The sequence below is a fragment of the Triturus cristatus genome, chromosome 7 (assembly GCF_964204655.1).
Source record: "Triturus cristatus chromosome 7, aTriCri1.1, whole genome shotgun sequence".
Classification (NCBI taxonomy): domain Eukaryota; kingdom Metazoa; phylum Chordata; class Amphibia; order Caudata; family Salamandridae; genus Triturus; species Triturus cristatus.
The window spans coordinates 1,724,227,571-1,724,250,490 of NC_140590.1; the positions used below are offsets into that span (position 1 = coordinate 1,724,227,571).

Here is a 22,920-nt window from a genome sequence, read left to right on the forward strand (position 1 = left end):
GAATAGGGGAGTGGAGAAAGAGAACACTGAGGTACATAGGAATGGGAGGTGTGCAGAAACAGAACTCTAAGATACATAGCAATCGGACAAGTGCAGAAAGAGAACAATATGGTACATAGGAATTGGAGTAGTGCAGAAAGATAAAAATATGGTATATAGAAATAGGAGGAGTGCCGAAAGAGAACTCTACAATACATATGAATAGCAGGAACCAAAAAGAGAATACTACGGTACATAGGATTAGAAGGAGTGCAGAAAGAGAACACTAAGGTTTGTAGAAATAAGAGGACTGCAGGACAATACTAAGTACATGGAAACAGTCAGAGGAGTGTAGAAAGAGAACACTAAGAGACATAGGAATGAAAGGACAGCAGAAAGAGAACAGTACAGTACATATGCATAGCAGAAGTGCAGAAAGAGAACACAATGTGACCTAGGAATAGGAGGAGTGCAGAAAGAGAACACTAAGGTCTTTAGAAATAAGAGGAGTGCAGCAAGAGAACACAACAGTGAAATGGAATAGGAGAAGTGCAGAAAGAAACATTAAGGTGAGTAGAAATAAGAGAAGTGCAGAAAGAGAGCACTAAGATCTATAGAAATAGGAGGAATGCTGAAAGAGAACAACTGTGGTACAATGGAATCAGAGGAGTGTAGAAAGAAAATACTAATGTGCATGGAAACAGCCAGAAGAGTGTAGAAAGTGAACACCAAGGTACATGGAAACTTAAGGAGTGCAGAAGGAGAACATTAAGATGTATCGAAATAGGCCCCATGTAGAAAGAGTAAACTAAGGTACAAAGGAATAGGGGAGTGGAGAAGGAGAACAACACTGTACATAGGAATAGAACGAGTGCAGAAAGAGAACACTACGGTAGATAGTAATTGGAGGAGTTTCTAAACAGAACACTAAGGTACGTAGAAGTTTAGGGAGAGCACAAAGAGAACACTAACATTTATAGACATAGGAGGAGTGTGAAAAGAGAACACTAAGGTATTTAGGAAAGAGAGGCATGCAGAATGAGAACACTAAGGTACATGGGAATAGGATGAGTGCAGAAATCGAACTCTAAAGTACATAGGAATAGGGAGAGTGGAGAAAGAGAACAACACAGTACATAGGAATGGAACGAGTTCAGAAAGGGAACACTACGGTAGACAGGAATTGGAAGATTGTAGAAAGAGAACACAAAGGCTCATAGGGGCACAAGCATCAAGGCTTTTTCCGTTCGCAAATCTTTGCGAATGGAAAAAGGCCTTTTCCAATGCATGTACTTTTGTCATTCGCAAATTAGGTAATTGCAATTATTTGTGAATACCTAAATTGCAAATACAAATAAGGAATCACAATTTGCGATTCCCTATTTGCCGAATCATTCCTAAATGCGACTTAAGGCATGTGTGTGTTTCACATGTGCAGACTTACCTTTTTTTGGGGGGGTGCTTCAGGGGGGCTTAGGTCCACGGGCACCCTTGGATTTGCATTCGCAATTACCAGTTTGGTAATCGCAATTTGTGAATGCATTACCATTGATTCCTATGGGCCTATAGACCTCTAGGCCCATAGGAATGAATGAGTCAAAATAGCTAATAGCGATTCACAATTTCCGAATCGCTATTAGCTAATGTTAAGGATTTGCTTAATTTATTGTGATTCCTACATGCATAGGCATTTGCGATTACCAAATAGAGATTCCGTAAAAATCACTATTTGGTAATCGCAAATGAGGAGTTTGATGCATGTGCCTCATAGAACCTTAAGGAACACACACAAAAAACACTAACATTTAGAGAAATAGGAGGAGTGTGGCTAGAGACCACTAAGGTATGTAGGAATGGAAGAACTGCAGAAAGAGAACAGTAAGTTATATGAGAAAGGGAGGAGTGCAGAATGAGAACACCAAGGTACATAGGAATGTGATGAGTGCATAAACAGAACTCTAAGGCACATGGGATCAGGAGGAGTGCAGAAAGAGAACACTAAGATGTATAGAAATTGCAGAAAAACACTATGGTACATTTGAAGAAGAGGATTGCAGAAGGGAGAGGAGTTGGCCTAATGACTAGGGCGGTCGACCTCGACCTCGAATCTGGGGAACTGGGTTTGAGTCTCAGCAATGACGCTGAACATCCTGTGATTCTGGGCAAATCACTTAATCTCCCCGTGCCTAACAAAAATGAATGTGTGTCCTCATGTAACATAACTGGTGCTATGTAAAGTGCTCTGATACCTGATTCGTGTCAAGTTTGCACAATATAAAACTGCAACAAGAAAAAAGAAAGATAACAATATGGTATATAGAAATTAGAGGAGGGCAGAAAGAGAATAGTACGGTATACATGAATAGGAGGTGTGCAGGAAGAGAACACTAAGGTGTGTAGAGTACAAGCAGTGCAGAAAGAGATGCCACGTCACAATGGAATAGGAGGAGTGCAGAAAGAGACCACTGAGGTATATAGAAATTAGAGGAGTGCAGAAATAGGGTACAATGGAATTGAAGTAGTGCAAAAAGAGAGCACTGTGGTATATAGAAATAAAAGGAGTGCAGAGAGAGAACACTCCTGCACAATGGAATAGGAGATGTGCAGAAAGAGAACACTAAGGTTTATAGAAAAAAGAGGAGTGCAGAAAGATAACACTATGGTGCAATGGAATAGGAGGAGTGCAGAAAGACTAGGCTATATAGGAACGGGATAATGCCCATGAGAATGGAAGGGTATGTAGGAATTAGAGAAGTGAAGAGCAGCATACTGCTCTGTACTCTAGTGGGAGGAACACAGCAAGAACACTGGAGTACACAGAAGAGGAAACTCCGTTTGAGTGCACTGAGGAGAACAGCGGCAGTGCTGGGCTCATTCATTTATGTAAGGCACTCATTTTTAGAAGCCTCACCAGCTGGACTGATACTTACATCTCTTTAATATTTCAGTTTCACCCAAATTTGAAGTCATTGTCAAGATGCCCAAGTCCATCACCATTATGGATGAGCAATTGGAAGTGACTGTCTGCGCCAAGTGAGTGCTTTGTAGTTTTTTAACATATGTAAAGGGCCATGAAGTGCAGCTCGAGCCTCCTCGACCAGTGAGCTTCATTATCCATGGACTGAATACAGTGTAGACAGATGTCAGTGAGCTTGTTCCTGCTTAATGACTAAACTGCACAGGTGATGAGCGTATTCTCTTCAGACGGATCCCCTATAGGATCTTAGACAGACCTTAGCTTTTCATTCACCAATTGTCCCTGAAGAGATCGCCAATAGAGGCTAGAAACAATTTTATTGCAACACTGTAAGTAGTTGGGTTACTTAATGAGGGGGTGACACCCTACTCAAACAGCAACAAAAATGATTGTCAAAGTGAAACACAACCAACCCCCAAATTAACCTGTGCTCAACCCTTTGGTAGCTTGGCACAAAAGCAGTCAGGCCTAACTTAAAGGCAATGTGTAAAGTATTTATACAGCACACAAACAATATTTAAGCACAAATACAACACAAGAAGAAACCCACACCAATTTAGTAACATGGAGTACATTTTAATCAATTATTTGACACTAATAATACAAAAATGCAATCAAAGAAACCACAGATATGAAATATAAGGTAAGTATAGTGCCTAAAACCACAAAGCACCACTAACGGTTATCTGATCATGCAAAACCGGGCGAAAGTCATTAGTTCAGGATGACTGTGATGGAGTGTGGGCCAGATAGAAGAATAAGGTAAGACCCACTGAAAAAGTTACCTTTTCAAGTCCAGTTCAGAGTTCAGTTCACTATGGGAGAGGGCCACGAGGAGCAGAGACAGCATTGCAGATGTTCTTCACTGAAGTGCAAAGAGCAGGCATGGTGTCGTGGGACGGTCGTTGCTGTAGTGTGAACATCCTGCTGAGCGTCGCTGATAGTCGTTGCTGGAGATTAGCATTTACGGTCACCACAGGCTGTCAATGCTGTAGCATGAAGTGCAGGTCTCACACATTGCCAGTCGTCGCTGGCGGTCACTGTAGCGAGAAGAGTCGGGTTGACGGGAGCTTCACGCTGGCGGGAGGCAAGATCTTGGCATGAGCAGTCCCGTTTGTGGTCATGAAGAGCCCAAAACTTCAGCGTTTCTCCTTTTCTTCCAGGAGGAGATCAACTGATGCAACACCAAGGGTCCAGGACCAGCAGAGAAACTCTTGGGAATCAGGAACTCACCCTAGCAGAGGCCAGCAGGGCTTCAGCAGATCCAGTTCCTGGACCAGACTGCAGGTCAATTGGGCAGATACAGGGAGGTGCCTAGAGCTTGTTATGTCCCTGTAGCTTTAACAGGAGGAGTCAGCTCACCCTTGCAGTCACTTCAGCCTAGGATGAAAATTGCAGGTCCAGTCTTCCTTCCCAACAGGGTATCCTTCTTCTGTAGTATCCACAGGTTCAGTAGTCTACTGAAGAGTTGGTCTGAGGGTCCACTATTTATTCCCGGTTCCCACTTTGAAGTGGGAGAAGCTTCTAGAGTCCTCCCTCTGCAGAGGTGTCTTGAATTTGTTGCCCTGGCCCCCTTTGTGAGTGTGCTGAGTTACACTCTTTGTAATGTGCAAGTGTGGTAGGCAACAGTTGCACCCCCTCTCAATTCAGAGATAGCCCATCATCCCAACACCTATTCCACCTTTGTCTCACTGTCTGGGAGCACTGCACAAAGACCGACTGCCAGCTACACCTAGTCGCCTGACCCAGGATACAGGCTGCAGGCACCAAATAGTTGGGACAAGAAAATGCCAATTTTCTAAAAGTGACATTTTTAAAATTGTTCCCTAAAATTCAACTGTGCCATTGAAGAGGGATTTAAATTTGAATTCTTTGGAGACCAAACTCAATTTCATACTTGGTCCCGATTGAAAGTTTTCACTCATTAAATGTAATAAGGTAACCCAGTGTTATCTTATGGGAGCGGTTGACTTTGCAGAAGGGAAAAATGCATTTAGGAGTTTTTCACTACCAGGCCACGTAATAGCCATAAGTACATGTCCAACATTTAAGATACACTGCACCCTGCCCTGTGGGCTGTTTAAGACCAACCCTAGGGGTGATTTATAGGTATTAAAAAGAAAGGTTTAGACCTTGCAAAAGGTTTTTTTGCTGGGCTGAAACGGCAGCCTAGAACTGCACACACAGGCTGAAATGGGTGGCATGGGACATGTTTTAAAATGCTGCTTAAGTGGGTGGCACATCAAGTGCTACAGGCCCAAAAGTAGCATTTAATTTACAGGCTCTAGAGACATGTAGTACCATTCTACTAGGGACTTAAAAGTAAATTGAATGTGCCAATTTGGTGTGAAACAATTTCACCGTGTTTAAAAGACAGAGCACAAGCACTTTAGCATTGGTTTGCAGTGGTAAAGTGTGCATGGTCCTAAAAGCCAGCAAAAACAAGTTCAGAAAACAGGAGAGTGTACCCAAAACATCTGGGGATGACCCTGCAGAGAGGGCTAAGTTCAGCACATATCCATTGAGTCGCTGGCTTCTCTTCAAGGTTTTCCATACTTAGGATAATGTAAGAATTTTGGTCCCCATACCTTTTCAACTCTTACTTCTCTAAGGGTAGTAACATTAACAGGGTCGGTGGGGAATTTCCCATGCCCATAGTCTTCTCCCATCTTCAAATGAAATACCTCCAAGAAGTGAGAGCAGGTTTTATTCACTGCTCTGTCTGCCCATGGACTCTCTATAAAAAGATCACCACGAGGAAATTGGCGGTCAGACTCCTTGCAGTCTTTCTATTTTTTGGCTGCCATTCAGATGTGAGAGGAGATTCAGCTTTTATTCCTGCATACATGTGTTAGCTTTCCTATGAGTATGTAATAAGTATTGGCTGCATCGCAGGGACTCCTTGTGCCCTATGCGTAATTGATATCTCCGTAGAGAGGGACCTCCACATGAAGGGAGGTTTAACTCTCTGTGTTAGATACATAAAAGCAACTGTTCCAACAGCTTAAAGATTTTCTTTTCTAAAATAGCAAATGCATATCTCCTCACAGATTTGACACCTTCTGACTAGGGTCTGATGTCCAGGTACTGTGTGCCAGATATATGAAACTTTTTGTGGCTGCAAACACTCCGATTCAGAGTTAGCAATCTCAAAAGGTTCTAGCTATGTACGAAATGCATTTTAGGAGTTGGACTATTACCGATTTGCTACTTGGAAGGTGTGTGCTTTCTGTGTCCCTTCCAAATACCAAATTGTTACCAGATGTAGCAATGGAGAAGTGTGGCTCAATGGTTAGAGTGGCAGACCCTGATGCAGAGGTCTGGCCTGGACCAGGGTTCAATTCCTGCCTCAGCAGGTCTTGGGCTCAGTTTCCCTGGACCCGATAATTCTCGCCTCGGTGCCTATTCTAATCATGGGTCCCACTCTGCAACTCTGGGCAATAGCTTGCTTAATCTCCATAACGGCCCCAAAAGTGCTAGGATACCTGGCTTTCACCTTGGGGGTGCCCAGGAGTGGGCACTTCACAGGGAAAGGCCAGGAAGGGTTCCACAGCGGTATGTGCACAGCGCCTGAGAGACCCTTTCGGGGGTGTGCGGAGTGCTATATAAATGCTACATTTACATGGTTTCCAACCACATATTCAGTCACTAATCACCAAAAAGGTACAGACTCCCAAAATGGGGTGGTAATTGATAAAAAAAAGCACATTTCCTTTTGGACCCCCTTCTCTTTCTATAATGAGGTAAACATTTGGGGGGAATGCTCAGCAGACCTGGGGGCCACTGCCAACTCCAATGGAAATTTTTACAAACAGAAAACTTTACACATGTTCAGCTGCATTTCCTTTATAAAAATGTTGTTGTTTTAAAAAAGACACATTCACAGGCATGATGGCCTGCTTACATTTCAGGCTACCATCTTCTTCATTGTGATCAATCAGAGAGAGTCACAATTTGTGACCTACCTAACGAATATTAATTACATAGGTTGGGCTGTGACCCACTCTGATTCCATACACAAGTTTCTGGTCATAAAAAGTAAAGTCGCCAATTGTGACCATTTTTTGACAACAGAAATTTGTTTCATGTGGCCCTATGTGTACTGCCCAAAGCTTTGTGTAGTTTGTTTGCACACACAATGCGCATCAGCAGGCTAGCAGCTCTGTTCATTATGTACTTGCATTAGATATGATTTCTTGTCTCATTTCATTGCTAGAATGGGAAAAAAATTCTGCCACACAGCGTTGGCAGAATTTGTCCACAACTCTGTGTTAAAAGAGTGGCATGGAGTTGCCAAAACCCCCCAGTTCCACGAATGGAATACAAATGTCTGCCTGGGCCTATTTTTAGGACCATGTCAGGAGTTGTAAACGCTGTAGAATTGTAATTTCAAAACAATGTAGTAATGGGGATTTCTCAAGATATTTAATTGCAAAACATATGTAGGTTATTGATGATGTTAGCATGTAACTAAGTAGCGAAGTTAAGTTTAGCTACTAACAATGGCTGGTGGTGTGTCAATAAACACCCTGACAAATGTCATCAGAAAAGTGAATTGGAATGATGCTCATAATAAGCTACAAAACCTTTGATGTTCTAAGAATAACATGTTTTATTATTACACTTCAGAGTGCACTTCTGGCATTTCTATGCACTTTAGTTCATTTTCTCTCTTTTCTTCTCTCACCTTCCCCCTTCCACAATCAGTGAACACAGTGCTAGGCTCCAAACAAATCCTCTAAAATGTCTACAGCTAGTGCAGGATAACCTGGACCCTCTCCCACCTCTGGGACCCGGTTCACTGCACCCACTGCATCACTGGGAGTTATGCCCTTGCCCACTTCATGATACTCAGTGCCAGATTTTCAAAAAAGACAAGCAATGCAGCGTAGCACCCAAAGAGGCTGCGCGGGGTTGCATGACAGGTAGGGAGCAGGAGAGCGCCATATCTACAGAGATATGGCTTTCTCCTCCTCTCTCTTTACCGCAGGGTCTGATTTTAGCTGCCGTGCGCCATGCACACACTTAAGGGCCATAAAACTAGCATAGGTTTTTTACAGGAATGGTACTTGTCCTGTACAAAATACTATGCCTAGACAGGTTTAAACACTTTCCCCACTTTGTATGTGTGTTGCACAGTGCAGCACGCATGAAAAGTCGGAAAAGAAAGCAGAAATAAAAACATTTCTCCTGTTAACTCCTCCTATGAAGTGGCATTAACCTTTGTTGCTAAGAGGGGTGTGGCCAAGATGGCGACCGGGCCAGATGCTCTGTAAAAGAGCTCTGGCATAAGCCCAGATTTTATCCTGTTTCCTGGCTTTGACAGAAAGCGAAGAGACGGAGGGGGAGCAAAAACTGGCCGGAGCCCCCTGATGTTGAATCGGAACTGAGAAAACCAGGCTCCCCCGGTAAAGACCCCGTAAACACAGAACTGCCGGAGTCGGCCTCAAGCAATGAGGCGCCCGGCGGACTACCTGTGGAGATCGATCCGGCCACAGAGCAAGGTCAGGAGGGGGAGTGCTGCTCCTTAGAATGAGGCCATTGCTCCTGGTCTACCTGACAAACCGGGTGGAGCAGGGAGATGCGTGTGGTGTCGGCCATAAGAGACAGGCTGTGGCACGTGAGCTCCTAGGGAACCGAGATGAGAGGACTTACCCCACGAGTGGCGACGGAGAGAGCAGATGCATAAGACAGCAGTGAGTCTGGAATCGGCCCTCAGCAGTGGGACACTCTGACATGAAATGGCGGAGACCTGAATGACGCAGAGCACAAAATGGCGGAAGGGCCTTTAGTTAGAGTTCGCTACAGCTGGTGCTGGTGCAGCAGGAGGTACTGGCCCCTGCTTGCAGCCACTTAATGGGAAGTGCGGCCCTGGGGGGAGCCGAGTGTCTGAATGAGATCGCAGTGCGCGATCGGTGGGGGGACAAGGCCAGAGACCAACCTACCGCAGTCAGAGGTAACGAGCAGCGGAAAAGTATAACCGCACCGTACAGGGCCAGTCGGGGGTCAGGAGCGGGGACAGCGGCGGGTGAAGCCCAGACTCGAAGGGGAAGTAGCTGACGAGGATGGGACCTCTCCCTCCCACCCCACCTCCTCTTCATAGAAAAGATTCTTGGGAAGCGAGGCTGACCATAGAGGGGCCTGCGCTGATAGACCTTAAGTCGGACCCAGAGTCCTAAGCAATGCAGCATGCGCCTGCCCACATCACAAAACACCGCAAGTAACGAGGCTAGCTCATAAATATTATCGCACCACAAGGAGCTGGGTCTACATCGTAATGTACACAAATACTGCATATTGAAGTACATAAACGCAATGAAAGGAAGACTCCATGGCAGCCACATCCACTGAACTAATATACCGGAGTTGGATCCCCTGTGCAATAGAGTCCCCCTGGAAACTGAAGTAGAGGGTGGAAGCCCTAAGTATAACCAACCCATATCAGGATAGAGCCAGGTCCAGGGGACGACGTCCAGGGTCTCTTGGGATACTAAATGCAACCATAAAGAGCCCGTGAGACTCAAGACTAGTCCCTCACCCACGGCTTCATGTACCCGGTCACAGTATGAGACGGTCGATGACAAAAAACGTGCAAATCTAAAACCAGCCCAGAAGGGGCGAGGCACAACAGAGCCTGTTGCGCCACGAAAAGTACTGATTCAAGTGGGGAGATTGCAGGATGCTGAATCACGGTCGTAATGGGGAAGCCCAGAACCAAGGCAGGGGCAGCCTCCCAAGACCCATAGGAGCAGATCCAAGATGCAAACATAGACATAATACTGCCACAGGGGTATCATTAATTTCCTGGAATGTCAAGGGAATAGGGTCCCCACTCAAGAGAAACAATTTCCAAAGATACAGCAAAGGCAGGGGCCTCCAAAATGCCCTGCTCCAGGAAACGCACCTAGTGGGACCCGAAATAGATAGGTTGAGACAGAGATGGAGAGGCCAGCTTTATGCAACATCCTATTCAGCATACACCAGAGGCACGCTAATCTGGATAAGGGTGGGAACGCCATTTGAAATGCTACACACAATCATAGACAGAGAGGGCAGTTATGTCCTTGTGGAATGCAGGTTACATGGCAAGGAAATCACCATAGGTAGCATCTATGCCACCAACCAAGAGCAGCTGAGTTTCCTCCACACGCTGTCCAGGCACATGGCCTGTTTCACACCTGACAGACTCCTGCTGGGGGACGATTTCAATTGCATCCTCGACATACAACTAGACAGATCCTTTCCCCCGGAAAGGGACAGTAATGAGGAAGTTGGCAACTGGACTGGCGCACACACAGACCACATATACTCATACAATTCTGCGGTACACAAACTCCACACCAGAATAGATTGCTTTGTATGCTCACATAGAATATCGCATACCATAACACATCCGAAATATCTGGGGAGAACCAGCTCCGATCATAGCCCGGTAATGCTGCGGTACACTCCAATAGAAGAAAGGCCACCAGCCCCTACATGGCGCCTTAATCCAGGCCTACTGAACGACGCACATTACCGGAACTCATTAGCAGAAGCTAACTCAACTACTTCATTAACAACCAGGGTTCCACGTCCACAAGGTTGATTGAATGGGAGGCCTTCAAGGTGGTGTTGCGAGGGCAATGCATTAGTCAGTCGATAGGAGCACTACCAGAAAAGCGCAAATAATTACTAGCAATCGAACAGAAGATATGCACATTGGATAACACAGTAGGCGGCACCCAGGAAACAATAACAGAAGCCCAGGAACCGAGAAAACAATACAATGTCACTCTAGGGAAGTTGAGGACCCATGACTCCAAACAATACATCACAAAGGTGCACGAGGAAGAAGGTAAGGCGGGAAGAATGCTGGCCTGGCTCATCAAACCTGAGGCCAAAGGCTCACCCATAACCAAGATATACACCCATAGCGGGCAGCCCACTTACTTACCCACACTGATATATCAAGAATTCTAATATTACTGTAGGACCTTGTAAAGGGCTCCTCCCTGCCTTACTGAGGAAGTATTAGATTCCTACCTGATTCAAGTACTGATAAAGAAACTAGCTGAGAAACACTGTAGGGAAATAGGGGCCCCTGTCACTATACAGGAAATCCGAGCTGCAGTAAAAGTACTAGCAACAGGTAAAACACCGGGACCAGACGGACTGCTGGCTGCATTTTATGCAGCATATATAGAGGTGCTGGCACCTCATCTTGAGAAGCTATAAGCAGAGGCCTGGCAGATTGGTTCGTTCCAATAGACCACAAGGGATGCGGTAGTCTTACCACTTACAAACAAGCATTTGCAATGCATCGGTCTCGCCTTTGGGGACTTATATGCATTTAGCTATGTAGCACATTAGCCTGGGTGCTAAAACATCTATTGTTTAATATGGAGGGAAAGAAAGCACCAAACTGCGTGACACGCTCGAACTCGAACTGAAGCAATTAGAGCACTTTACATGTGCACCAGTTACATTACACAAGGATACACTCGTTTTTGGTAGGTACGGGAGCTTAAGGAATTTGCCCAGAATCACAGCATGCTAAGCTCTAACCTAGTCCCCCAGGTCCAATCACGCAGCTCGCCTCTTAAGCCACATCCACTCTCAACTGGCCGTATTCCCTGCTTCTTCTTTTAAAGGAGCCTACGGGCGCTGGCAGAAATAAAAAATAAAAAAATTTAATAAAAACCACCTCTGCTGTTCCAGCACCGGACCATAACATTTCCCCACCAAGCCTCGCTCTGAGTTGCATTTGTAGCATTGTCAATATCTCGAATGCTTACAAATGCGAGACAGGTTGGGTGGAGGAGCGAGTGAAGAGAGAGACACGAGAAAGAAAGCAAAACCAGCGCGGTGCTCGTGAAAGGGCACCGTGCTGAAACTAGATCGTGATCCTGCTATATTTATTTGCAGACAGTACATGAAACATGTATTGTTTAATATGGAGGGAACGAAAGCACCAAACTGCGTGACACGCTCGAACTCGAACTGAAGCAATTAGAGCACTTTACATGTGCACCAGTTACATTACACAAGGATACACTCGTTTTTGGTAGGTACGGGAGCTTAAGGAATTTGCCCAGAATCACAGCATGCTAAGCTCAAACCTAGTCCCCCAGGTCCAATCACGCAGCTCGCCTCTTAAGCCACATCCACTCTCAACTGGCCGTATTCCCTGCTTCTTCTTTTAAAGGAGCCTACGGGCGCTGGCAGAAATAAAAAATAATTTTTTTTTTAAAAAAACACCTCTGCTGTTCCAGCACCGGACCATAACATTTCCCCACCAAGCCTCGCTCTGAGTTGCATTTGTAGCATTGTCAATATCTCGAATGCTTACAAATGCGAGACCGGTTGGGTGGAGGAGCGAGTGAAGAGAGAGACACGAGAAAGAAAGCAAAACCAGCGCGGTGCTCGTGAAAGGGCACCGTGCTGAAACTAGATCGTGATCCTGCTATATTTATTTGCAGACAGTACATGAAACATGCATTGTTTAATATGGAGGGAACGAAAGCACCAAACTGCGTGACACGCTCGAACTCGAACTGAAGCAATTAGAGCACTTTACATGTGCACCAGTTACATTACACAAGGATACACTCGTTTTTGGTAGGTACGGGAGCTTAAGGAATTTGCCCAGAATCACAGCATGCTAAGCTCGAACCTAGTCCCCCAGGTCCAATCACGCAGCTCGCCTCTTAAGCCACATCCACTCTCAACTGGCCGTATTCCCTGCTTCTTCTTTTAAAGGAGCCTACGGGCGCTGGCAGAAATAAAAAATAATTTTTTTTTTTAAAAAACACCTCTGCTGTTCCAGCACCGGACCATAACATTTCCCCACCAAGCCTCGCTCTGAGTTGCATTTGTAGCATTGTCAATATCTCGAATGCTTACAAATGCGAGACCTGTTGGGTGGAGGAGCGAGCGAAGAGAGAGACACGATAAAGAAAGCCCAATCCCCTTTAAAACAAAGCCCCAAACTAACTACCATCCTACCAAAAAGAAGCCCAAACAAGGGGAGCTGCAAACCGGGAGGTGATTTGGAGGCAGCAAAGCTCACGGCCATGTTTGAATGTAATGTGAGTTGATACCAGAATGCCTCGGATGCTTTAACAATTTAAAAGTGAAGCAGTGCGTCGCGCTTAATAATTAAAAGTGAAGGCAGCTGTGACACTTAGAAATAAAAGTGATGGTGGGATAAGTGAAGGCGGCCGTCGCGTTTAGATGTAGAAATGAAGGCGGGCTCAGACTAAGTATTTTAAACTAAAGGCTGCCCTCACACTCAATATTTAAAAGTGAAAGCGGGCGCCGTGAGGAATATTTTAAATTTACAAATCACCAGGTGCCCAGTGCCTTTTAACCATGCTGCCTGTACACAGAGCGCACTGTAGCAGCAGCAGCTTTCACAAGAGGAACAAGCCCAATCCCCTTTAAAACAAAGCCCAAAACTAACTACCATCCTACCAAAAAGAAGCCCAAATGACGATCGACTGCGAAGTAGTACTCAGGAAACATGCAGTAAAGGGGCCAATAGCCGTGGAAGGAGACATGGCCATCATAAGGCGGGACTAGCAGCCTGCAAACTAATCAGAAGTCATCAGCTTGGCCACAAGCCAATGAAAAAGTGGGCTGGGGAGTGGGCGGTGCTACCCTCACCTATAGTGTATACTGCATGCCTCGCAAAGCGATTGCAGCACATTCGTGCTGCATCGCTAGGCGAGACCTAAAAACAAAAGACAGGGAGTGGGAGTGACTAATTACCGCCCCCTATCCATGCTGAACCTAGACTTTAAAATCATGAGTAAAGTGTTGGCCCTTAGACTCCTTCCCCGCATGCAGGGATTAGTGCACACAGACCAGAATAGGTTTATACCCATGTGCAGCACCTAACACAACCTTAGGAGACTGTATCATGTAATGTTTCACCCAGCCAATACAGACTGACCGCTAAGCAATGCTGATGTCAGTGGACTTAGAGAAAGCCTTCTGCACAGTGAGTTGGGATTTTCTGTTCGCTGTAATGAAACGGATGGGTTTGGGAGAAGAATGGATTAAACGTCAGACCATTGTACAGGGCTCCGATGGCGAGGGTTAGAATGGGCACCAGATAGGGATGCCTTCTTTCCCCGCTTTGTTTGTCCAAGCAATTGAGCTCCTAGCTGCCCAGTTTAGGCAAGTAGGAAATGGATGGGGCCTGAAGTGGAGAGCCGGGAACACATCATATCATTGTATGCTGACGACATACTCCTCTGTTTCAGAGATGGACTGATGGACATCCCCCAAGCCGTGCCACAGGTAAAACTGTACGAATCAGCTTCCAGCCTTTGGGTGAACACATCCAAAACACATATATTCACAATATGCAGACTCGAGAAACCAATAGGGCTACCACCTGACTTGAACTTGTCCCCGATATCCTTTAAATACTTTGGAAAACAGGTATTTCATGAGATAGAAGACTTGAAGGGCAGTAATCTGGGAGGAGCCTTACGCTCCCTCAGGGTGTGTGTACCTTTTTGGAGGTCGCTGAAGCTACCAATCATGGCCCGGATAGCGATCTCCAAGATGTACTACTACGTGATCTAATATGGAATGGAGGCAGACACATAGTGTCTCTGGCTACACTTAGACGCCCAAGAGCAGAGGGGGTCCTTGGAGTTCCAAACTTCGAGTTGTATTTTTTAGCATTCCCACTCCAGCGGCTCACGCAGTGGCTAGATGGAGATAACCAAGACGAATTACAGCAATCAGGAAAGACGATGCAAATAGACCTTCTATTGGCCAAATTACTAAACACACCCATCCTGATCCCCAAGCCAGGAATTTCGCTGGCCACGGCCCTACAATGTTGACGTAGGTGGGCATTCAAAACCAAGGGAGCAGCTTTGTATGCACCCTCACTGCCCCTAGCAGGACTACCACATGGAGAACCTATTACCTATTTTACCCACAGACAACTAACAGCCTGGGATTACTAATCCCTATGGAGGATCTAATGTATTCCTACCAGCTACCTCCTGGACAATTTCTCAGGTATACAGCAGTAGTGCGAGCATTCCAATACCTATGGGGCGGAGAAGGGATGGAACCTGCGACATTTAGTACACTATAACTACTGGTGTCCATGGGGGTCACAAAACACTTGGGGGCAGATTTATGTTCCCTGGCGAATCCCTGCAAATCAGCAGGGATGCGCCAGGGAAGATGCGTCACGCAAGTTTGCCCTTGCGCCACCGCAGATGCGCCGCATTTACAATGCAGTGCATCGTGGCGCAAGGACAAGCAGATGCGTGACGCATCTGCCGGCGTAAGGGTGATGCAGTGCTGGAGTTGTGTCGCAAGCGCGACTCAACTCCAGCACTGCTCAGGGGTGCCCTATACCTTATATGCTGCGTCACTCCTTACGCCTGCTTCAAGCAGGCGTAAGGATCTGACGCTGCGGGGAAGTAAAAGTGACTCAGTGAAATCTTGTAGATTTCACTGCGTCACTTTTACGGGGCTTCCTTGCGAGGGAACGCCCACCCTGCATACATTATACCTGACGCAGGTATAATGTAGCGCAGGGCTTTACAACGTGACGCATCTCACTAGATGCGTCACGTTGTAAATATGTCGAATAGTGGCGCATTGTTTACGCCGCCGCTGCGTCACAAAAGTGACGCAACAGTGGCGTAAAACTGTCGCAAGGGGCTTGTAAGTCTGCCCCTTGGTGACATGGTTTTAAGGATATCTTGCAGACATGACCAGAGGCCCACTAACTGCACTAAGGAACTGATGGAAAAGGGCTATTAAATGGGACCTAACTGATCTAGAATGGCGAGGAATATTGGCCTCGCCAAAGAAAATCTCTAGAAATACCAGACTTACATATACCCAATATAACTATGTACACATGAACTTTATGACACCACACAGGCTGCAGATTATATAAGGAGGGGACCCCCAATCCTGCCTTTGACACGGAAACATAGTCGTGGGGTTTGTACACATAGTATGGGACTGCCCGCAACTACAGTCATACTGGTCTGAAATACTGAGGGCACTACACCTCAGACTGTGGCGAACCCCACCTTGAACATTGGAGGCGTGTATCCTGGGGTTATACCCCAGTGCTTTGCGCTGTTTTGTGTTATTTTTAGGGTACTTACTAGCGCAAAACCAGTTTTGCACTGGAAAGAAAATTAGGAAAAAAAGATTTTGTGCTGGTTAGCATCACCTTTGTGGGGCTAATCCAGCGCAAAAGGTTTGTTAATCTACCCCTCAGTTTATTGACCTTAGAATATTTAAAAGGCCAAGTCTGCCTTCCCAGGATTCAAACTCATGCCCTTCAGAGATCTGCAACTATCAGTGTTTAGCTCACTGAGCCATCCAACCAGATATATAATATATCTTCATAATCTTAACACGCCATTGCGCTGCTCCTGACCAAGAGGACATCAAAAATTAATCATCAGTGGCATCACTGTTGACATCACTTATTTCATAATTGCTAATGTCACAGAGTAACTGAAACAACCTTTGTAACAACCACACCTACTCCATTTAAATCCCATGAACGCAAGGTGTGGATTTCACCACTCCTGCTGACTACCACTCAGTCCTCCATCATGATTGTCGTCACTTCCTTAGCCATTCCTATACTTATTTGCAAGACTCCTGTACTCTCAGCATCTAACACATGTGAGCTCATCCCCAATGCCTATATGTATCCCTAGCCAGGTACAGGGTTTTACATTTCACACCCAGAGTTACAGAGCGGGCACAAGGCAGCTACTGCCATTTCCGATTTCCTGACAGACTGCATCACTCTTGTACTCGCCAAATTAACATTCCTTCCCTTTTCCCCGTTATCTGCAGCACTCATTGCGCCTCAAACAGTAGTTTGAGTAATATCTTTTAGCGGTTATAAGGGGGAACTCGTCATTGTTGGAATTCTTGACATTGTGTGTAACTGATCAAGGGGTGGGGACTGGGTGAGTGAGTAGGCAGAAAGTTGGGAGAATAAGTGGGCGTATCTGTGTTTGAGTGCCTGGGAGAGGGAAGAGTGGTGGAGAGTGGGTATAGCATTACAGTGCCAATACAAATAAAACAAGCATTTGCAAAGACAGCAAATCTTGCTTTATTATGTCAGTGCCTGCAAACACAAGCATGCATATGTCTGTGCCTGCACCTTTTAGCCCATCAAAACTGATGAGTCTGGTAATGCTTGTCTGGAGACATCTTTGTGGAAAAGAGAGGACCCTGGGATAGAAGCGGCCAATCCATCTGATGTTGGTGTTTGTTGTGAATATGACCTCTACCAGGGCTAAAGCCCTATGTAGTCAGACCTAAAAAGGAGGGGGTTGTTACTTGCTGTTTATTTCCTGCTGTGCCTCTGTATCTTCATTCATATTTTGTTTGCGGTGCTGTTTCCGGTAGGTATACCTATGGGAAGCCAGTGCAAGGTATCCTTAAAGTGAGTGTCTGCCGGAGGTACCGTCAGAGCCGCAGCAACTGCTACGGCAAAGAGTCAGAAGCTGTGTGTGAGGAGTTCTCGCGAGAGGTGAGTGGGACTGCGAAAGGAAGGGTGCTCCAATAACTTATGCTTCTTTCGAATAGATCCATCCTTAAAGTTCGGATGTAATTCTATTTTTGGATGTCTAAATGATTCCATTCTTACAACACTAGGAGTAGCTAATATTCTTCACAACAAAATGGAAGTCAGAGTTTAGATTGTCCTTTTATTGAGTCTGCGAACAAAGCAATGGGGGAGCAGGAGGGGAGAGTAGCCAATGGGAATTATTGCAAGGCCAGTCTGGCACAAAGAGTTCAGAGAATGACTCAGGAACATGTGTTCAAATGATCAAACAGGACTATGAAATAAAAAGCAAGAGAGGGGGTTGAGCCGGGGTAAAGATAGGGCATTTAAAACGAAAGAAAGGGCACCACAAAAAGTCAAGTACCCAAATGGAATAAAGAAAACTATTGAAAAACACGTAGTAAATGCAACAGTGGGACACACCTTAGAAATGGGTACCAAAATTTGCTTTGTGATGCTGTGCTTTGAATAATGTTTGTTCGAGGCAAGACTCACTTGATGTGAGGCTGCATATTCTTTCTGCAAAGTACACCAGATTAAAGGGAGGGACCAATACAAATGGTATCCATCTTTCAGGGGTACCTCACATATGTCTAGCCCTTGAGCTCAGCTATTGCTGTGCGGCAGCTACTGCTCACTTATTGAGAAAAACATCAAAGTCGACTATTGGCAAACCAGAAGGATCTTTGAGGGCATCCAGCTAGTCAATATGGGTGCAAGGGCAGAGAATATGAATAGATCCTTAAGTTTACCTTTTCTTGAGTTTCCTTTCAATGGCACCCATGTTAAAAAAGCAAAACAGCCTATAGGAAGAGATGGTTATTAACTAATATACTTGTAGGACCAGATTGTAAAACTAGAGTCGAAAAAGTTCTCAGCCTTGGCGTGAACTGTGGCCGAGGCCCCACAGAGGTAAAACAGTCTAGCCTAGAAGTCAACAGTAATTTCTGAGACCAATCCTGAGCTCTTTCTTGGTATCTTGGCACAAACATTTAGGGCTTCCTCTAAGACTATATATGTGGTGTGAACATCAGAACTTAAAAGCAGTATTAAATTTAAGAATGAAATGAGTTAAAAGTTCCATACAATTCTAGATTAAAAAATAAAATTAAATGACTAAAAGGACATCGATCAACACAGATTAGTAACTGTGGTCAGGAGTTATGACGTTATCAAAAAATACTAATCAGCAAAGATAAAAATTCATAAAATGGGCATCTGTTAATAGAATTCCAATATTATGAAACATATTAAAATATGTTAATCCGGGCTTACACTTTTCTTACTTGTCCTTTCTTTTGGAAGAGGGATGATAGGGGGGACCTTCCTGGGCTCTCTCGCCGCTGTCTACCAGAGCGTCTGGGTGGACAGAGAATGGACACTGAGTAATGGTGCCAAGAAGAAGATATTGTGAAAGAAGAAGATGGAGCCAAAGAAATAATAGATGGTACATAAATGGGGGAAAAAGCTTAAGCCATAAAACTCACTCAAAACAGGCAAAAGAGTAAACAAACAGATATTATTCAGAAACAAACACTAACAAGAACCAGAACACCAAAAATAAAAAATGTCTCCGGATGCGAATAAACAAGAGTCTTTCATGCAGAAGGTGATCAGCAGGATGAAGATGGGATCCTCAAAGCATTTCAATAAGTACCCACTTGTTCCCTGGTATAGGGATGTGTGCTGGCAACTCCGAGCACGACCCGGTAGAACATTACCACCATTCTATTATGAGAAAGAAATGGTACTTCCTTTTAGAAAAGGTTCTTTCAATATAGACCTCTGATCACAATGTGTACTTTCTGTGAGTTAGTCAGATACATTATGCTTTCTACTCCTCCGACTCCATTTCCCAAAAACTAGAGGACAGAAAAAGTAAAGGGCCTCCAGTGATACAAAGTGGAAGTGGGGTGTATTTTCTCTCATATTTGAGCAAAGCTTGTCTCGCAATAATGCACACTGTTCGGTTCTAAGAAGCCATGAAAGACCCCCAATATGTGGCTGAAAGAAACCATGACTTAAAACATGCCAGGAGATGCCCAGCGCAACATCCCAAACATTTTCTTTCAGGGTGATAAACTCTGGTGAAGTCCAGTGGTGGCTGGCACTTAATGTGAGTGGGGTGGGGGAGATTACATTAAATAAATAAATACAATAAAAAGGTACTTAGCGTGCAACAGCCATCCTACTCGCTCCAGCCCTCTTCTTCTCTGTGACGTCAGGGCCCCAGCCAACTCCCTTAACTAATCCTGGAGCTTGTCTCATGCTGTTATTCAGCATGAGAAAAGCAACAGGATTGGAGGGAGTGGTCTCTGTTGGCACCGAGGTCACTGGAGGCCTGCACTTGCTCCCAATCCAGCTGTCTTAAGACAGCTGGGTTGGCAGGTATAAAGTGCGCATGTCTGGCTGGCTGTCTCAAGACGGCCGACCGAAGGGACATGCGCACTTCAAACAGTGCACAGGCAGCCCACTGCCCACCACTCCTACCTGCTACAACTTAGCAGGCCTCGCCCCGTCCTCACACTCAGTTCCAGACGGGCGAAGAAAAATAACATTGAAATGAATTAACTTCATCACCATTTTATTTTTCGTCTCTCGGGGCATTTTAGTGGGGCGACGCTCCTCCACTATAATGGAGGACCACCCCTGGTGGAGCCCTTCAACTGCAACAAATATTAATAAAAGTAAAAGAAAATTATGAAAACTAAAAACTAAAGACATCAAGCGGCCATTGAGCGAAGGTGGCTATTGCTAGCAGCTTGCCTCAATCAAAAGACTTACCTTCTTACTTTGTTACTTTTATGTAGGTGAGTTGTGCCAGCCGGGCAAAGTGGGAAGCCTCAGCTGAGATGAACTCCAGGAGGCTGTGTATGCTGGTTCTGAGATTCTGCTGAAGGTCCGAGCCTTGATGCAAAAAGCATTAAATGGAGCAAACCTGGAAATCTTGATTTCCCATCCGTGGTGCTGGGTTACTACTGTCTCTTTGTTTGGCAATAGTCACTTACACTCTGGAGTGGAGACTTCAAAATCTACACTTTCAAGTCACTTTAAATTCTGTGTTACATTTTGTGAATAGCCAAAAGGGGTAAAGTTACTCAAAGTGTAATGTAAATTAAACGTATAATTACTCACAAGCGTAAGTTACCTTAGTTAATAGCCCGGTGAGTATGGGAAGAAATAGAACTTGTTTGAAAACACCAACGTATTAAAATTAATTTATCCTTTCTGTCCTCAGGTGGATAACAAAGGATGCTTCCATGAAGTGGTGTCAACAAAAATCTTCCAGATGAAGCGTTCAGGCTATGACGATAAAATCCAAGTGACGGCCATCATGGTGGAGGAGGGGACAGGTACAGCAAGCATAAAGTAGAAGTGACCATAATAGCAGCTGTGAATAGACTACTCACCTCAACCAGCAGAGGAGAGGGAGGAAAGGTGCTGTCAACATAATGTACTGAGCTAAAATGACCAATAGGTGTACATCACTTATTTACCAGAGTCAGGACAAACTACAGAAGGAGACAGGTGCTGTATAAATAGAGTGGCGCTAAGCATGATGGGAAATTCAGGTAGAGTACTCACCACACCAAGCAAAGTGGGTGAAAGGATGCGTACTGTAAAATTGATGTAAAGTTGAAATGAATAAAAGTTGGCCATTGCTATTTCACCACGGCTTGGAAAGGTGAGGAGGGAACAAGTGAATGAAGCATAGAGTACAACTGACAATAATGAGAGATTCAGATGGTGTACTTTCCACAGCCAGCAGACAGAATGGATGGGCGGGTATTGTTAACAAAATGCAAAGCTAAAAGGAATAAAAGATGCACATTGCTTATTTACCACAGCCAAGAAAGATGAGAGGAGGCAACAGGTGCAGTGAACCTAAAGTAGAACTTACAATGATGGGTGACTTAGATGAAATACTCACCACACCCGGCAGAGCGGATGGAGGGACACCACTGTAAAAATAATGTAAAGGTACAATGAATAAAAGGTGAGCATTGCTTATTCACCACAGTGAGAAAGGTGAAAGGAGGGGACAGGTGTGGAAACATAAAGTGTAACTAACAATAAATGGAATGCTCACCACAGCTTGTGCATGGAATGAAGAGACATGCACTGTGAACATGATAGACAAATGACATTTATGTGAGGCATGCCGTGGTTCATTTGCCCAAACCAAATCAGCAGAGAAGGGGACTGATATGGCAGTAATGAAAAATGTATATTCAACCTGTTGGACTTGGCCCTTCTGGCAGGTTCACCCCTGAACTTTTTTCTTTTTACTGATGACTTGGTGTGGTGATTGTTTGGTTTCTGCGCACTTTCCCTGTGTCCCAGGGTAAAGTGCGTGCGGGCTCTGAGTGCATGTGGTGAGATAGGCCTGCCCTCCCATAGGAATGCATGGGGAATGTATGTGTCCCTAGTAGTTCCTGATGCGTGGGGTGTGCAGGCCCGAGTTTGGTATGTGCGGACTCGTGGGAGTGAATGCTGCGCGATGATGTGTGCGGCGTGTATGTACCTAGTGTGGAAGTGCCACTTCTAGAAGTGGGCACTTCTGTGTGCAGTGTGTCTGTCGCGTGATTGGCTGGTCATGTCATGTGACGGGCTAGGGATTCCCCAGTGTCAGGATGAGTCACCCAGTGGTGAATGGGGAGATCAGCAGCTAGATGGGTGGGAGGAGTCCACCTGGGTCCTGAATAGGACAGGGTTTTCCAAACACAATGCTGGCCCCGCCCCCTGTGGTGCGACTGACGACCCTAGCCCTTCCAGTGAATAGAGTGAGGGGCTGAGCACATCAAGGGTGCTCCCCAACCAGCTGCGACTGGTTTTCCCCCTCACCCTGAACCCAGAACAAAGGGTTTGCCTGTATAAAAATGGGGCTGTGTCCCCACAGAAACTGTTCTCTGCCAGGATCTTACCTGAGGGGGGGCTGCTGCTGCTGCTGCTGGACCAGAGGACCGCCACTTGGACTACCTCCCTGCCTGGAGGCCCAGTGAGCTGGCTCTGGGTCCAGCCTTGCCCCCCACCCCTGCCCTGCTGCATGCAGGGAAGAACTTTGCTTGGATCCCTCATAGCGCTGGGAGCGCTGGATGTGTTCCCCTAAGTGCCTGCAAGCGCTTTCCTGCTCCCCAAAGCGCCTGGGAGCGCTTTCATTTGCCTTATAACGCTAGGAGCGCTTTATGTGGGCCCCTAAGCACCTGGGAGCGCTTTCACTGGCGTCGTAGCGCTAGGAGCGCTTTATTCTGGAGGCCGGTGCCCACCCGGCATTGTGGTGCGTTAGCGGGTGCCCACCCCGCTTAATTGATAATTTACGTTGCGGGTGCCCACCCCGTTCATTTCCCTTACGTCGCGGGTGCCCACCCCGCGACGCGAAACTATTGCCGGAATC

General features: G+C 45.7%; 1 protein-coding gene across 1 annotated transcript in view; it reads left to right on the forward strand.

Moving 5' to 3' along the window:
- Window positions 1-22,920, forward strand: part of LOC146812899 (alpha-2-macroglobulin-like) — a 225,325-nt gene that overhangs the window by 110,488 nt on the left and 91,917 nt on the right. The window contains exons 7-9 of the mRNA XM_085619970.1: window positions 2,928-3,012; window positions 17,366-17,489; window positions 20,764-20,878. Of these exons, the coding sequence (XP_085476096.1) occupies window positions 2,928-3,012; window positions 17,366-17,489; window positions 20,764-20,878 (324 nt within the window). The remainder of the gene's footprint in view (window positions 1-2,927; window positions 3,013-17,365; window positions 17,490-20,763; window positions 20,879-22,920) is intronic.